Raw genomic sequence first — 13185 nt, 5'->3', positions numbered from 1 at the left:
GACACCAAAGTTGATTTTGTTTGTTTTATTATAAATAAAAAAACAACAACATAATGATGCTGATACAGGGTTCTGACAGCTAAACACAGGAAAACACACCAAGGCTGTGGTTACTAGGTCAACAGCACAAAAGAAATCATTTGGTGCTTTATGTCACAAATTATGGCATCATCTTCAAGCATTAACCTTTGACCTGAATAGCAGCCGAGAGCTTGATGACATCAACAGCAGGATGGAAATAAGGACACTTTGATACTTAAATCAAATCATGCGTTTAGTACCATACACTTCAGCTCGGGTTAGAGATAAAGCTAGTGATGTATATACAGTATGCAGGAAGCATGCTGGTATTACTCTGTTGTATGATGTGACATTTAGATTAGTTTGTGTTCTTGTTCACTGGCATTGCTGACAAATGTCTCGCTTGTCAGTTTCTGAAGCAAGCTGATGCTTTTCCCTGTGCTGTCACTGTGTTTACTACAAAAGCACAAAAGGTCAGTTTACCACAGACACAAAACACAAGTTTTAGCTTATAAAATGACAATTCAGGCAAATAAGACAAATAATTTTGGTTTAAACCCAAAAAGGCCTTTGAATCTTGAGTCCCTTCTCAAACGCCACCAAAAACATGAAATATATATTAATAATTCCTAACGGAACGGCTAGTAAATCATATTAGATATCGCTCAGGATAAATCTAACATATTCTAGTTTTACCTCATTGTTAGATAACACATGTAATGCCTATTTACTAAAAACACAACTTTAATGGGTTAATACGAAAAGTGCATAACATGAGGAAAGAAGTGAGGATGACAAGAAGGAAGCACAATTGGAATTCATTCAGGGGTCAAAGGTCATGATCAAAGTGTCAAGACCATCTCTAGGGCGACTTTAGAAAGGATTCTGTATTCACTAAAAATACAATTGGCATGTTTTATATTTAAGGGATGTACACGCAAAAGAGAATGACAAAAGAAATATAATAAAATTTAATGTATCCTACTCTAATAAATGGGAAAATGGAGCATAAATCAGTGATCAAAAGAATCAAACTCCAAGATTAATTCATGTTTCAGTCACACATTCATCTTAAGCCAAATTTAAAGAGTATAATCTGCAGCGATGCCTTCCAAGTGTACATATGGACAGATAACTCTTTCCCTTAAATACAGTCCCTGAATATCATTTCAAATAATACTACATTTAGAATTAGGTTACATGTAACAAACTCAAATCAATCCAGATGTGCTCTTTTGTTACAAACTTTCCCAATAACCAATAAATTCAGTGCAAAAAAACAAGAGAAGCTCATGTCCATATACACTATAATGATGAGGGACACACAATCTTTGTTAGACCTTCCACCTACACCTGTAATGATGCAAAAATACAGAGAATAAAAGAGACAATACAGGCAAGTGGATGTTGTACTTAATGTCTATAACACAGGACAGACTGGCCAGAAACTCAGGAACTGCTGAATGAATCACGACAAACTCCTAAAATGAGGCTGTGGAGACGCAAACATTCATTTTCACTTCCGTATTCCATTCTTGTTTGTGTTCATCACCTCAATCTCGTTTAAATGATTCACTTGGATGAATCGCAGTGATAGAAAATTCTAAATAAACCTACAGAAACCTTCATATTCCCAGGACTTTATAGCATTCTTTTAAACGGCCTTCCTTCCATCCAACATTCAACATCCTTCTACACGTACATATTCCTTCCTGCTCTCCACCAACTCCCAGCTCCACAGCCTCATGAGTTAATGGACACAACAGAAGTGTGATGAAGTGTTAATGACAGTAAATAAGGATAAAGGGGTGAAGGTGAACAATAAAAGGAAAAAAAGATGGGGGAAATAGTATTAGAAGTCTGTATTTCCTCTTGAGTGCTATGATAAGGCCTTTAAAATCTTCATCAACACTTTTCCTTCATTTTTTTGTGCTTTAAAAACAACCTTAAATGTCATTCAACTTCTTTTGGTCTGTTTACGGGTAGCAGGAAGGAGAACTGACTGACTGACTGAGACCCCTCCCACATCCTTATTAATTATGCAGGTGGGGCGGGGCCTGAGAAAGGGAGGCGGGTCTACGTGTGCGGCGCGGTTCGTTTAGGTTCCCCCATGGAGGAGTGGGAAGGGCCAGGGAAGTTGGGTGAGGGGGCGGGACTGGAAAGGATGGACTGGAAACGGATGCGCTACGGCGGCCAACCATAACAGGTAGACTTTGATTTCGCCTAAGCCCGTCCAATAAGCTGCCGCCTCCTGTTGCTAGGAAGGTGGCAGATTCCTGTGGATGGGCACCATCAGACCCCTGGAGCACTTTTTTATCCAAGCCTAGCTTGCGCAGATGCTCCACGAGCTTGACGGCGTGGCGGTCCGGTATAGTTGACTGGCCGTGATGGGGTTGTTCAGGGCTCAGGAGATCTGGTCGAGAGGCACGACCGAGTTTCAGCCCGTAAACGTCTTGCAGGAAGAGCTCAGCGGGACGGGATGCCAGAAAGTTGTCCGAAGAGGTGGATCGGGAGTCGAAGGGCACTGGGGAGGGGCATGGGGAGTGGGAAGGGGAGTTTGGAGGAGTGGTGGGAAGAAGACGGAGAGAAAGAGGCTTTTTAGGTGCCGCCACAGCGACGGGACCCTGAGCAGAGATGCCTTTCTCCAGCAGGAGCTTGGCGAGACCACCAGGGGGCGCTGCAGGCCGGCGAACCGGGAAACAATCACCCAGACTCAACCTGCAGGGTGTCACTGGAGTACTGGGACCGGTCCGGAGAGAACTCGGGGTGTTAACACTGACTGAAGGACTACAGGCGGAGCTGATGAACAGAAACAAAACACAGGAATACAATCAACCAGATCCATCCATAACCACTTTTGCTGTAACGCATTACAAGTAACCTGGATACGTAATCGGATTACATTTTCAAGTAACTAGTAAAGTAACATTACTTTTAAATTTAAAACAAAACATCCGAGTTACTTTTTTTCCAAATAAGTAAAGCAAGTTGCTTTGTTTTCCCATATATAGACTGACAGCTGTCCTGTCCCCGTGTTGAGAAATCATGAGTAAGTGCAGAGGTGTTGTGTGTGAACATGATGCTTATTGTAGTTGTAGACTAAATGTGAGCAGGCATTTAGTCATCTCACATGCACAGATTCAGAATGAATAAAAACAATCAAATGAAATCTTAGAATATTAGCAAACCAATAATTAAATGTGTTAATACAAATATAATTTATGCTTTATTGCTTTATTAAGCAATGCTTTTGCTGCTGACCATTGATGATCCAATTCGACCCTACTAATGAGCAAAAATGACTATAGATACACAAAACATTTGTTTTTATTGCTGAAATAAGTGTTGGACTTTCTTCTCATGTGTCCTATTCTTCTGCAATTCAGAATGGCAGCACAGCTGAAAGGTTTGTTTGAGCGGCGCCCTCTACTATACAGGTGTGAATTTATATTTCCTTCAGCCTGAAGCTTATTCAAATCACTTTTGGTATGAAAGGGCCTTTACATTCGCCAAAAAATAGAACATTTTTGTGTTTTTTTGTGATTAAAAAACAAAAAAGAAAGCCCAGCTCAGATGAGAAAAGGTTAGTAAAAAATAAAATTATATATATATATATATATATATATATTAGCAATCTGAATCAGTCTTATAACACTGCTTGCTCATTAAAATCGGTCAGCTCCTTACTTCACTAAACTGCACATTTTTGCGTATGTCACCAAACAGAACAGCGAAAATAAAAACAGTTGCTCTTCCGCCCTTGAACTACTCTGTTTATTAGGGCTGGTAGTTGTTTTACCTGTGTGTAACCTGTGTGCTGTCACTGGGATGCAGGATCCGGCAGGTAGTGAAGGTGTACGTGGAAAAAGTGGAGCTCTGATATTTCCCGGGGTTAATAGCTAAACAAACAAAAAAAGTGATCAACAAACATGCCTTATTCAGGAAGGGACACATGGTGGTTGCAGTGACAGTGGTTTACCTGTAGAGGACGCTTTAGAGCCGATATTCAGGTCAGATTTGGGAACTGCTGATCCTGATACTCCAGCACTGACTGTAGGAGAAGCTGTCTGGTTAACTGCTGTTGCTAAGGAAACAACCGTTGCTATGGGCAGAGGGGAGTTCCTGAGGGATGCAGGAAGGGGCGGGGCATTAGCTGGGCTTTGGACACGCCTCCTCTCGGTCTTCTCTTCCGGAGTAGAAGATGACCGCACGTGAAATGTGATTCCTTCCTCTTCGTCCTCTTCCTCCTCCTCTTTTGTTTTTGTGGCCCGTGTCGTCTCCTCTTTTCTCTTATGTTCCCATGAGAGTTTTGCCTGGTCTTCATCTTCTTCAAGGTCATTCAGGTGATAAACACTGTCCTGAGGGAGAGGGCGGAAGCCTTTGGTAACTACACCTGGATGGGGGTCTAGAATAGTGGCCAGGTGTGGTTTAGCCAGCTGCTGCCAATGATGAAGAGTCAGAGAACCTGCAGATCCAAGACAACAGGGACAACCCTTCAGCTTATCAGAATGATTCTGAAGGATCATGTGACACTGAAGACTGGAGTAATGATGCTGGAAATTCAGCTTTGATCACAGGAATAAATTACATTTTAAAAGTTATTAAAATAGAAAACTGTTGATTAAACATTAATATATATTGATGGAACATTAAAAATAACACATGCTTTTAGTTTATTTAAATTCAGTTAGTTAAACAATGTATTAACTAATGTTAATGAATTAAACCTTACTATAAAGTGCGACAGTAAAAATGACAAAATCCCTTTTCATAAAAAGAGAAATGTATCCAAATGCTCATAGTCCATACATTGACTATCTTATCTGACTGTTTGAACATAATCAACTAAGAAGTACATGCCGATTTCAGAAAAACTTGGCTGTTTTTTAGGCACGCTATCCTATCCTCACCTTCCATTGGTTTAACAATCTGCAGTTTTTCAGGAAGAAATGTCTTGAAACAGCTGGAGGAAAAGGAGAATTCTGATAGGTTGGTGAAAGAAGAGACGGTGCTTCCCATTGGAGAACTGCATCCGCTGGCGCCCGCGTCCGACTCCTCCGCCATTAGCTTCAGCTTCCGGTCTCGCTCCGCCTGGAAGAACTGTCGCTCACACACGAAGTTCTGCCGCCGCAGGGAGAGCCGGTTCACGGCTGACGTCAGGTCGTTTCCTCCGGGAGAACCGGGCTGACCTCGACGGGACTTCTCTCTGCACCACACACACACGTGTCAGAAACACACAAATGCATTGTGGATATAAATTAGGGCTGTTGCGGATGAATCCAATGTTTTGAGGAGAATGTGCGTTTGTCAGTCGCCGCGCCGGTGTGAAAAAAAGCATTGCAGTAAATCACGCTGATTAAATCTAACGATCGCTTATCATATCACGTCAAACCGTGCTAATTATACTTTCTCAAATTAATGTTAACAACATCAGCATTGCGTGACTACTAACGGACTGCAGCTTTAATGTGAAGAGAAAAAAAGTACTGTATTGTCTCCTATGCCCACAAGAGGGTGCAAGTGAGCGGAATAAGAACATATAAAACAAATCAAGCATCCTATCTTTTATTTAAAATGACATTCACTTTTTAAAGTGCATTAACTTTTGAAACAATTGTTCTTAAGTAATATATAATTTCCTTAATGTACATGCAAGGAAAATTAGGTCACAATAGTGCATAAAACTGTGTAAGCGCATCAGTAACCTGAGAAAACACGCCGCTTCAGCAGACCGCTAACAAAAACAAACCTTCATCATCAAGTTACGTCACCATCATGTCTCACGCGCCTCTTGACCTTTTACAGTCTATGCTCTCGTCTCGACACATCAAAAATTTCGAATGCATGGTTTTTCCATTCGAATGTGCAGTTTTTTTGTTAAATTCGACGAATATTCGAAATTCTAATTTTTATTTGACATTCCTAGTATAAATACATTCTCCAGTCACACTCACTTGGTGACGTCCACATCTCCAGCTTCTTCCTCTGTGTTGTGTGTGTGTGATAGATAGGGCACTGGTGTCATGATCACGCCACTGCGAGCGGATCCAGGGATCGGAGGCACAGCGGCAGCCGCTCTCATCACGGCCCGATTCACTGACTGTACCGTCTGGAACACACGCTTATGAGTCGACCTTCAAAGACAGAGCAGACGGGGTCAAAGGTCAGTACTGCTGAAGGACCACATGGCTACGGAAACGTGACGGTGTGTGTAAGGGAGAATTGTGAGTGTCACCTCTGGTCCTCGAAGGCGATTTCTTCATCTACACTCAACTCTCTCCTCATAGTACCTTCAATCTCAGCTGCCAAAGAATCCTAAAGGACAAAACAAAATAAAAAGCAATGATTTTTGACCTGTTAACCCAAAGAGACAGAGACAATAAAAAAACAAACCAACTAAATGAAATAAGACGAAAATGAAATACAATGAAAAAAAATAAAAATAAAAAAAAAAAATAATGAAAAACAAAACAGACTAAAAATTAAATGAAATAAAAAAACAAGAAAAAAACCCCAAGAAAACCAAACAAAAACTGAAACGAGAAATAAAAAATAAACAATTAAAAAAACAAAACGGAATTCAATTAAACAAATGAAAACCAAACAAAAAACTATCAAAAAAAATTAAATAAAATTAGAAAAAGCACAAAAAAGGAATTAAATACAAAACATGAAAAACAAAAAATGAAACGAGAAATAATAAAACAAAAAATGTAATTAAATGAAACAAAATGAAAAAAAAATGTAAAAAAAAATTAATAAAAGACAGCTAAGCAAAAACAAATGAAACGAGAAATAAAATAAAAACGATATAAAAAAAATAAAACAAAAAACTAAATGAAATGAAATACAATATAAAACAAACTAAATTAAATAAAACATACAAAAATAAAATGAAAACAAAACAAAACATATATGAAACGAGAAATAAAATAAAACAAAATAAAATGAAATCATGAAAATGACTAAACAAAATCAAACAAAAAACTAAATAAAAAAGTAAATACAATGAAAAAGACAAAACAAAAACTAAATGAAACGATAAAACAAAAGCAATCACAAAAACAAAACTAAATAAAATGAAAAATAAAAAGAACAAATGAAATAATAATAATAATAAAATGAGATAAAAAAAACAACAACAACCAAATAAACATGTATACAGCAGATTGCAATGTGTATTATAATGCTTAGCATGTGCAGGTGACTGAATAAGTTTATTTTAAGAATAGATGTGATTGTAAAAGAAGGAATGTGTGTGTGTGTGTGAGATGGAGGTGTGGAGCAAGAGATCTGTGTTTCTCACCATGGGATAGAGTCCATACGACAGGTGTCTGCGCAGGCCTGCAGACGGAGCGCTCTTACTGCGCAGATCCTTAATCTCCTCCTGACACTCGTGTAACATTCCCACACACTCTGCGTTTCTGTCGGACAGCTCCTTAAGCTAACACACACACACACACACACACCAATGTTTATAGTCCGTAGTCAGCTGGTATGCCTCATAATACAGCAGAGTAGGCCTGCCATGAAAAATTACTATATTGTACGATATATGGACATGACTTTGATTATTTTTGAGGAACTTGACATTACCCATTGTGTTTATATGCTTGTTTGTTAACATACAGTAAGAATGAATGTCACAAATGTTTTAGCCAGTCTTGACTGCATACCGTCCCAACCTTAACTTATCAGACCTCAAGATTTCACCCAAAATGCCATAATCAGAAAAAAAAGAGAAAAATATATATTTCTTTTGGTTTAAGTCACAAGATCGTAATTTCCATGATCGATGTACACATTGCTGGTACTCATGCGCATTCCTAGATTTATTTATTTAGGATTTTTTTTTTGTGCCATTCTAATTCCAATGCCTGAATATTCTTAAAAATTAAAAGTTGCTCTTTGATGCGCTTGGGTGTACTTGCATTATTATGCTTTTATATCTCTAAATCGTCATCATTATATCAGTGAGACAAAACGGTCTTAAAACTACAGTAATATTATTGATCGCAATTATTCCTGAAACAATATATTGCCCCAAAAAATGAGGGAGAGTTCGATATGCTGATATACAAAGAGATTAAAGACATTCTTGCCATAATACTTCCAGTGAAATGATCACAGCATTGTTTATTAACTAACACTGTCCTGTGACGCATTATAACACGCTAGCCTCTGCGGTCATGTTTCATAAGTTCAGCTGAAGTGCAATGATAAGATTAAGACACACCACATAAATGAATGAGTTTATGGGCTTTTCTAAATCACAGTGACTAATCTGCTTTGCTGTAAAACTTTAAAACTGATTTTTAAAATGCTTTAAGACTTTAAATCAAGCGGATTAACCCAAACAAGGCCCTTAACCTTGAATTTCAGTAAAACAGGGCTTTTTAAACAGTGATCGCTCTTAATCCAGATTTGCAGATGGCTTGGCTCACGGTTCATTACATCAGTATGTGTGTGTAGCTTTACCTCAGCCGTAAGTTGCCGTTGTGCTTCCTTTGAGGCTTGAAGGTGAATTCTCAGCTCTTCTTTCTCTAGCGCCAACTGAGAAAAACAAGACATACACAATTACACATCAACATACACTATTGTTCAAAGAGTTGGGGTCGGTAAGATTTGTAAAAAAAGGAAATATCTTCTGCTCATCACGGCGGCATTTATTTGATCAAAAACACAGTAAAAACATTAATATTGTGAAATACTACTACAATTCAAAAGAACTGTTTTCTGTTTGAATATATTGTAAAATGTAATTTATTCATGTGATCAAAGCTGAATTTCCAGCATCATTACTCCAGTCTTCAGTGTCACATGATCCTTCAGAAACAGTATAACATGTTCAGTTGCTGCTCTTATCATGATCAATGTTAAAACAGTTGTGCTGCTTCATAATTTTGTGGAAAACCGAGATACATTTCAGGGTATTTTGATGAATAGAAAGTTCAAAAGAACAGTATTTGTTTTAAATAGGAAGCTTTTGTAAAATTATAAATGTCTTAGTAACTTTTGATCATTTTAATGCATCCTTGCTGAATAAAAGTATTCGTTAAAAAAAACAAAAATAACTTGCTGACCCCAAACCTCTGAGGAGTAGTGTTCATGTAGCCTATAGGGAAGTGTGTCATGATGTGTGCGGACCTCTTTGACTCTGTGCTGGAGCTCTACGATCTGTGTGAGGAGTTGGGCGATCTCCTCCTGATGTCTCATTAAATCTTCGTTCTTCCGGGAGAGCTCGTCCGTCAGTGACATCATCTGACTGTTTGACTCACCTGTTACACAAACACACTGAATAAACAACTCGAAATAACCCCTACATCACATTCTATAGTATGTTTCCATGCACTCATTTTGTCCATCCGAATTAATCCAATCTGATTTCATATTTTGAAAGTTTTGTTTATATGAACCCTATACCTTGCAACACGATTCCAGAGATGGACAAAGTACACAACTTCCTTACTTGAGTGAAAGTACAGATACTACTGGTCAAATATTACTCCGTTACAAGTAAAAGTTGTAAAGACCGATTTTTACTTTAGTAAGGGTTCAGAAGTACTTGTTTTTAAAAGTACTTGAGTATCAAAAGTACAAAGTAAATGTCAATGCATTGTTATATTATTGTTGCATTATTACAGGACCTTATGCCTCTGAAGCAACCTAGTGAATACACTGACCAGTGTGTAGTTTTTTAGTGTGGAGCTTTTAGAATGTCACAAAACCTATAGAAATTAAACAACTGAATTTATAAATTCAGCCATAATCTTCTTCATTTTTTTTTATTTAACACTCCTACCACCCCAACAAAAGTAGTACACATCTATGTGTATCCATTCATGCACATTTGAATCAAGTGGTCTGTAAATAATTTTAAAAAAACCTAGCTACAACCATAACTGTATAACTGCCCAACAGCAATACTGCTTTAACAAACAGCACAACGTAAATATTTATTTGCCATGAAAACAAAACTTTCAAACAATTACTTGTGACAACGATACTGTCTCTCACAGATCACTAGTAAAGAGAAATCGTACTAATCGTCAAACGTCATGACACGTGACCCTACAGGAGTGATTTCCGATAGGCTTGTCTGTCAGCCGCAAAAAAAAACAATCACGTTTTAGAAACGGAAAAAATCATGCCCTGACAAACATAACTACTTTCTACTCAATGACATTGACAGAAATGTAGTGGAGTAAAAAGTACGATATTTGTTTTTCAAATGTAGTGAAGTTAAAGTAAAAAGTTTCCAGAAAACACAATACTCAAGTAAAGTACAGATACTCAAAAAGTTTACTTAAGTACAGTACTCAAGTAAATGTACTTTGTTACTGTCCACCTCTGCACGATTCACATAATCATTAATATGTGCATTACAAGTATTCCGAACAAAACCACAGCGCATTCAAATGCCGAGTCTCAAAAATGAAGAACGCCACTGCAATAATGTCAGCAGAGCAAACGTAACCGCATATATATATATATATATATATACACTGTATATACACACACACACACACACACACATAAATCTGACATGATATGAGGAGCTTTTTTTTTAGCAAGTATTTAGTGAATATTCAGTCTCATCCACAGCACCAGTTTGTAAGGCGTAAAACATATGTCCGATTGAGCCAACAATCTGATTAATAATGGATTATTTGGTTACATGCAAGCATATATAATGTTTTGTTTGTACTGAGGCTCTGTTCAAAACCCTAGAGAGACATTTGTAGGTATCATAGGTGGTCTTTGAATGCAAAGGCTGTTTTAAAATGCAGGCTGCAAAATTGCACATTGGCCAAAATCAACAGCAGTCGCATACATTTTTTGTGGTATCCCAAAAAAATTCATCCAAAAGGCAGACAAATTTAGTGCCCATTAATGAGGTTTTAATTTGGTTCATGATGCTGCTGATGTAGACAGTATCCAGTCGTTTCGGTTGATTTGGAGCTTGAAAATACTCACGTAGCTCTTTAACGCAGTCGTTCACCAGCTGCTGTTCTTTCTCCTCATAAGTGAAGGTCTCTTTCTTCAGGTGACAGGCCTGTAAAACATCAGAGGTCACGCTTTCGTCAAACCCCTGAGCTCCTGAAATATCAGGCAGAGCCCGTGCCGCACCTCAGATCTCAGCGAGAGGTTCTCGTCCTCCAGCTCCTGGAGTTTGGACTGAAGGGCCTCCAGTTGGCTGAGGGCGAGAGCGGCCCCTGAGGGCCCGGGGTGGCGTAACGGTGTGGAGCAGCTGGAGTCGGTCTCGCTCTCCTCGCTGGCGCTCGCAACCATCCGGAGGAGTTCATCCTTCTTCGCCAACTCATGCTGAAGCTGATGAACCTGATGCCGAGTTTATAAAACTGTAGCTTATATAGGGCACTATGATATCGGATTTAGTTAACAAAAAGCATATCTAATTAATTGAATGAAACTTGTTTAATTTGACAACAACTTATTAAAAGTTTAACCAAAATAAATATTTTAGGACTCTATGAAATCTCTTTTATTTTTTCTAAATTCCATTTTATTTTCCCTAATTAGTTTCCCCCCTCCTTTTAACTTTCTTGGGTTCCATTTTAATGATTTAATTAAATTTCAATGATCAAAAACACATCTAATCAATTGAATTCATAAGATATTTTTTAGCCACAATACGAACATTTTGGCCGATACCGATAATTCTTTATATTTAAAAGCCGCTAAGCGATTTATTGCCTGATACATCCAAATCTAAATTTATATATAATTTTTGAGAGCATGATAATAAAAACAAAAGTCTCACCATAAAAAGCCATGTCCCAAGCACACAATTATAATGAGAACATTATAATTTTATGTGGCCTATATGACTTGAGCAGCATATGTTGCACTCAGCAGTATTTTCTGTTTATGAAGTGATTCCAATCATATTTTAAGCAATTCAAAACCATCAGCTGAAGGAAATAATCCATTATTCTAATAATAATAATAATAATAAATAATAATTAAAAAAATTACAATGATAAATATATAAATATAAAACTATATAAAATAATATATATTCGGCCAAATTTTCTTACTGGGCCGATAACAACAACACTAAAAATGAACATATATCGGCCGACACTGATATGAAGGACGGTATATTGTGCATCCCTATTTTTTTAGATAATAAGGCCACATGAAATCTTTCGTTTTGTCTGAAATTCTGTGCTGTCTTTTAATTATTCTGGATTTATGATTTAATACAAATTTACTGTCAAAAACGGTGTTAATCAAATATATGCATAAAACATTAACAATTTAACACAGAACATACAGCCTTCATTTTTCAATAGGAGTCTTTTTGCGGTTTAATATTTACAGACACCAGTCCATATTCAGTCACAATTACCCGACTTTTGATTTATTCATCCAAATTGTTCCAAATTCAACGACATTCCGCGTTATACTTTAAATTCCACTTAATGACTGGATCCTGTGATTTCGTCCACGTTTTCCTCATTGTGGAAATCCTACTTGTACACGTTTTGCCTCAACTTTTCATGTCGGAGTGTGTTGTACCTGGTCTACAGCCTGTGCTAGCTGCTCCTCCAGAGATTCGTTTCGCTCCTGCAGCACATGGTTCCTCTGCAGGAGAGACTGACCAATCCGTGCAGCCAATTCCAGATCACGATCCCTCTGCGGGACCACATCGTAATGCAAACAGGCAGCCAATCAAGAGTCATGACGATCAAAAGCAAACTAGACAAAGTATTTTATCGCAGTTTGCTGAATGATCACATCACTCACTTCAGCCAGGAGGTGTGTGACCACGTCGATGTCATTGTAGGTCTTGGTCATCTGTTCCACCCGCTCAGAGCTGAGGACTGCAGACAGAGAGAGAGACAGGCAAAGAGTCAAACAAACAAAATAAAAGTTAACATCAAAAGAAATCGTACAAATACTGTCACCTACACTAGCAGTGCACGGGTTTTCTAAATAAATAGAAAAAAAATAAGTTAATTTTTTCTCTCCCTGCAAGACAAACCAAAATAGAGGGTGCAGAAACACCCACACGCCATATGGCAAGCTCTACACACACACACACACACACACACACACACACACACACACACACACACACACACACACACACACACACACACACACACACACACACACACACACACACACACACACACA

General features: G+C 38.0%; 1 protein-coding gene across 12 annotated transcripts in view; it reads right to left on the bottom strand.

The window, feature by feature from the left end:
- Positions 1-10: 10 nt before the first annotated feature.
- trak2 (trafficking protein, kinesin binding 2) overlaps positions 11-13185 on the bottom strand; it is a 30699-nt gene continuing 17524 nt past the window's right edge. For 8 of the 12 annotated variants that reach the window (XM_077199764.1, XM_077199765.1, XM_077199766.1 and 5 more), the window contains 13 exons: positions 12793-12869; positions 12565-12681; positions 11152-11361; positions 10999-11077; positions 9169-9299; positions 8500-8574; positions 7328-7465; positions 6257-6336; positions 5976-6155; positions 4932-5227; positions 4001-4486; positions 3821-3920; positions 11-2820 (listed from right to left, as the gene is read on the bottom strand). In XM_077199764.1, coding sequence (XP_077055879.1) covers positions 2055-2820; positions 3821-3920; positions 4001-4486; positions 4932-5227; positions 5976-6155; positions 6257-6336; positions 7328-7465; positions 8500-8574; positions 9169-9299; positions 10999-11077; positions 11152-11361; positions 12565-12681; positions 12793-12869 — 2735 coding nt within the window. In that variant the 3' untranslated portion in view covers positions 11-2054. The remainder of the gene's footprint in view (positions 2821-3820; positions 3921-4000; positions 4487-4931; positions 5228-5975; positions 6156-6256; positions 6337-7327; positions 7466-8499; positions 8575-9168; positions 9300-10998; positions 11078-11151; positions 11362-12564; positions 12682-12792; positions 12870-13185) is intronic. The other 4 variants (XR_013193072.1, XR_013193071.1, XR_013193073.1 and 1 more) reach the window with 1 other exon arrangement.

Source organism: Siphateles boraxobius, unplaced genomic scaffold (genome assembly GCF_051911475.1).
Source record: "Siphateles boraxobius isolate OS27281-9 unplaced genomic scaffold, OSU_SipBor_1 41, whole genome shotgun sequence".
NCBI lineage: Eukaryota > Metazoa > Chordata > Actinopteri > Cypriniformes > Leuciscidae > Siphateles > Siphateles boraxobius.
The sequence above is the reverse complement of the archived record's forward strand: the minus strand, read 5'-3'. Positions and strand labels throughout refer to the sequence as shown.